The following is a 4,375-nucleotide window of genomic DNA, read 5'->3' as shown; positions in this document are numbered from 1 at the left end:
GAGGGTAAGTGTTTACCTGAGTAGGCTGTTTTGTTGCCGGTTTACTGGTAAGAATGTTTCCAAGGTGCAACAAGTTTCCATCTTCGAAGGCACAGCAAGCCCTGAGGCTGCCGGGGGCAGGCGGCTGCAGGGTCGCGGCTCTGGCCTGGGACACTCTGGGCGGCCCTGAAACCCCGCGAGACCCTGGATGGCAGAAGTCTTTTCAACCTCATCGGCTCCCATAGCTGCCCCCCCCCCCCGAACCGGAAGTTGCCCTTCACACCTTGGCTGACCCCATCGGTGTCCAGCTCCGAGGCCTACCTTCTCGTCCGCTGACCCGTTGCGCCCCGTGGCTGGCCCGCTCCTTCTCCAGGCTTCTCGAACTTTCCCACCGCAGCCGGGCCACAGGGAGCATCAGCAGACATGTCTGGCTACGGGAGCAGCACCGATGGCTCCGGGGAGCACTCAGAGCCGGAGGCCGGGGTGGGGGCAGCCCGGAGCCTCCATCTGAGTTCTCAGCCGCAGCGGCTCTGGCGAGTGGCCAGGCACAGAGGCGGCAGCGGGGATGCCTTCGCTCCCCTCCTGGCCAGCGTAGAGAGTCAGAGCACAGACACGGAGAGTGAAAGCCTGGTCTCCGGGCCCCTGGGAGACAGAGCAGAAGCCACAGGCGAGTACTCTGACCGCGAGCTGACAGAGGAAGGGGAGGAGGAGGAGGAAGGCGAGGAAGAGGAGGGGGGAGAGGAGGAGGAGGAGGACGAGGCGGCAGCAGCGCAGCCCCGGGGGCCCAGCGGTGCGGCCAGCCGCCCCCAGCACGTGTGCGATGAGCAGGAGGCCCTGGAGAAGTGGGTGTCCTCGGAGACCTCTGCGCTGCCCCGGCCGCGCTGGCAGGTGCTCAGCGCCCTGCGCGACCGGCAGCTGGGCTCCAGCGCCCGCTTCGTGTACGAGGCGTGTGGGGCCAGGGTGTTTGTGCAGCGCTTCCGCCTGCAGTACGGGCTGGAGGGCCACAGCGGCTGTGTCAACAGCGTGCACTTCAACCAGCGCGGCACCTGGCTGGCCAGCAGCAGCGACGACCTCACGGTGATCGTCTGGGACTGGGTGCGCCAGCGTGCCGTCATGGCCTTCAACACCGGCCACAGAAATAACGTCTTTCAGGCCAAGTTCCTGCCCAACTGTGGCGACTCCACCCTGGCCACGTGTGCCCGCGACGGGCAGGTGCGCATAGCACAGCTGCCTGCCATCTCGCTCAGCAGGGTTTCCAAGCGCGTGGCCCAGCACAGGGGAGCCTGCCACAAGGTGGCCCTGGAGCCGGACTCCCCTGTCACGTTCCTCACTGCGGGGGAAGATGCCGTCGTCTTTGCCGTTGACCTCAGGCAGGACCGCCCAGCGTCCAGATTGGTGGTAACCAAAGAGAACGAGAGGAGAGTGGGACTGTACACAGTCTTTGTCAATCCTGCCAACACTTACCAGTTTGCCGTGGGGGGTCGAGACCAGTTTGTGAGAATTTACGACCAGAGGAAAATCGATGAGACTGACAATAACGGGGTGCTCAAGAAGTTCTGTCCTCATCACCTGCTCAACTGTGACTCCAAGTCCTTCATCACCTGCCTCGTGTACAGCCACGATGGCACCGAGCTCCTGGTCAGCTACAATGACGAAGATATTTACCTCTTCCACTCCTCCCACGCTGACGGAGCCCAGTATGTGAAGAGATATAAGGGGCACAGAAATAATGCCACGGTCAAAGGGGTCAACTTCTACGGGCCCCGAAGTGAGTTTGTGATGAGCGGTAGTGATTGCGGCCACATCTTCCTCTGGGAGAAATCGTCCTGTCAGATCGTTCAGTTCATGGAGGGGGACAGGGCAGGGAACATCAACTGTCTTGAGCCCCATCCTTACCTACCTGTGATGGCGACCAGTGGCCTAGACCACGATCCCAAGATCTGGGCACCCACAGCTAAGGCCACCACTAAGCTTATTGGGCTAAATGATGTGATGAAGAAGAACAAGCAGGATCGAGATAGAGAGGGCTTGGGCCACAACCACCTGTTTGACCGTAACATGCTTTCGTTCCTCATGCATCACTTCACACGTGGAAGTCATCCTGGTCAACGGCGGCGCAGGGCACCTCTTGAAGGTAGAGTCCTGGATGCAGAGTCAGAGGAGTCTTCTGGTTCCTCAGACACATCCGAGGAGGAAGAAAACGAAGACGGTCAGCGGAGTCCACCATCCTGAATGCCTGATTCCTGCTCCAGCTAGACGTCACCTCAGTAGGACTTTTACCTTTGGAATTCATTTTACCTGTTAGATTTGCCTTTTGCCTTTTATTTTCCACTATGAAAACCTCCTTTCATCTGTTGCCTGCACTATCTTTTCTTCCTCTATGATGTTTTCTCTTTCACTTGTTTTCTTTGCTCCTTATTTCTATGTGAATGTGTAAGCCGGTTATTCGTGCCCTTTTTCTTTTGTTCTCTTATGGTTGACCTTTAAAGGTTCCTAATTCAGGAGGAAATACTGATGGCCTCATTGAATCTATATTGTCATTTCTGACACTTGGAAATTTTACATCTTTTTCATCTTTAGTAGATAATATTAAGGTCTTAGGTTGAGATAAAAATGTTAAATGTGTTTTTTCTTAAAAATTAAGTAAAAGAGTGTGTGCACACACATACATACTCCTGCATACTCACACAGTCACTCTCAAAAGAGCAAGCGAGAGAGAGATGGCCACCAACACCCCTGTGAAGTATAACACCCTTCTTTTCAGATGTTTGTTGGTGTGATACAACATTCTGTGGCCTAACAAAGACTTTTCTTCAATAATGCTCCTTAAAATGCATATTATCGCTGGCCCCTTAAGAGCAGGTAGAGAAACTTATATAATGAGATTAGACTTTAGAATGGAAAATTATTGACCACAATTTGTGCTCACTGAGATGCAAAGTTAGGGACAACTTCCTAGATATCTGGGGCCCATAGCACCTCCCAAGGTCTGCTGTCAGAAAAAGACCATAAATGTCACAAAAGAACACAGTGAGTCAGAACTAACATTGTGGTTTAAAACAGAAAAGGAAATGGAAGAAAAGGTGGTTAGATAAATTCTTAGCAAGATAATTTATTCGTCTAGAATTAATAACTTTGTGTTGTTCCTATTTTATGAATGCACATGTTAATATTGATTAATTTGACTAGAGGGGCTGGTAAGGATGAAATTTAATTACATGATATTGTTTACTCTGTACTTTGAATTCTCCTGCAGTTTCATGGCTGAGAACTCCCAAAAGATTACTTTCCAAGAAGTTCTCTTGGGACAAACATCTCCTAAAAGATACCAGCCAAGAATATAACAATTCCTAATATTTGAAACTATATTTTTCAACTAATTTCCAAATAACTTCATGTTGCAATAAAGAGTTGTTTATATTGATAGATAACTTTGATATTAGAATAAGTATCTCATTAGACATTTAGGCGTTGCTCAAAATTCTCTTTGGCTCATTTTATGAGGTTAAATTGCTTTTAAAAATATTTTGTCTTAAGCCTTATTTATTGTAAATGTGGGACATATAATGTCCAATTACCATTCAGTAATAATGTTTTTGTTTTACAAACGTTATTTGTGTAAGTGAAGTAGAGTCCTCCTTGGCCCCAACACGCTTCTTTTCAGAAGTTTGTTGGTAAAGAAGGATGTGATAAAACATTCTGTGCCCTAACAAATGCTTTTCTTCAGTAATGCATATTATCTCTGGCCCCTTGAGAGCAGATAGAGAATTTTATATTATGAGATTAGACTTTAGAATGGAAAATTAATATATTTATATTATTTATTTCAGAGAGGAAGGGAGAGGGATAAGTTAGGAACAACTTCCTGGGTATCTGGGGCCCACTGGTAGCCCCTTCCAAGGTCTGCTGTCAGGAAAAGATATTGAATATCACAAAAGAACACAGTGAGTCTAAACTAACACTGTCATTTAAAACAGAATAAAATACGGAACAGGAAAGAAAATGGAATAAAAGGTGGTTAGATAAATTCCTAGCAAGATATTTGGTCTGTCTAGAATTAATAACTTTGTGTTGTTCCCATTTTATGAATTCACATGTTAATGTTGATTAATTTGAGTAGAGGGGCTGGTAAGGATAAAATTTAATTACATGATATTGTTTACTCTGTAGTTTGAATTCTCGTGCAGTTTCATGGCTGAGAACTCACAAAAGATTACTTTCCATGAAGTTCTCTTGGGACAACCATTTCCTAAAAGATACCAGCCAAGAATGTAAGAATTCCTAATATTTGAAAGTATGTATTTGAAACTATTTTGAAGAATAAATTCATGTTGCAATAAAGAGTTGTTTATACTGACAGATAACTGTGTGATATCTTTGGAATAAATTTCTCATT

At 47.7% G+C, this 4,375-nt stretch overlaps 1 protein-coding gene across 1 annotated transcript; it reads left to right on the top strand.

The window, feature by feature from the left end:
- Positions 1-402: 402 nt before the first annotated feature.
- LOC307096112 (DDB1- and CUL4-associated factor 8-like) lies at positions 403-2,211 on the top strand (the record flags this gene model as incomplete). The annotated part of the gene is made up of 1 exon (XM_079765671.1): positions 403-2,211. One exon carries the CDS (start codon positions 403-405, stop codon positions 2,209-2,211), a length of 1,809 nt encoding a protein of 602 aa, XP_079621797.1.
- Positions 2,212-4,375: the final 2,164 nt, after the last annotated feature.

Source organism: Cnephaeus nilssonii, assembly GCF_951640355.1.
Source record: "Cnephaeus nilssonii genome assembly, chromosome: X".
NCBI classification, from domain to species: Eukaryota; Metazoa; Chordata; class Mammalia; order Chiroptera; family Vespertilionidae; genus Cnephaeus; species Cnephaeus nilssonii.
Note: the sequence above shows the minus strand (reverse complement) of the source record. Positions and strands in the feature narration are given on the sequence as shown.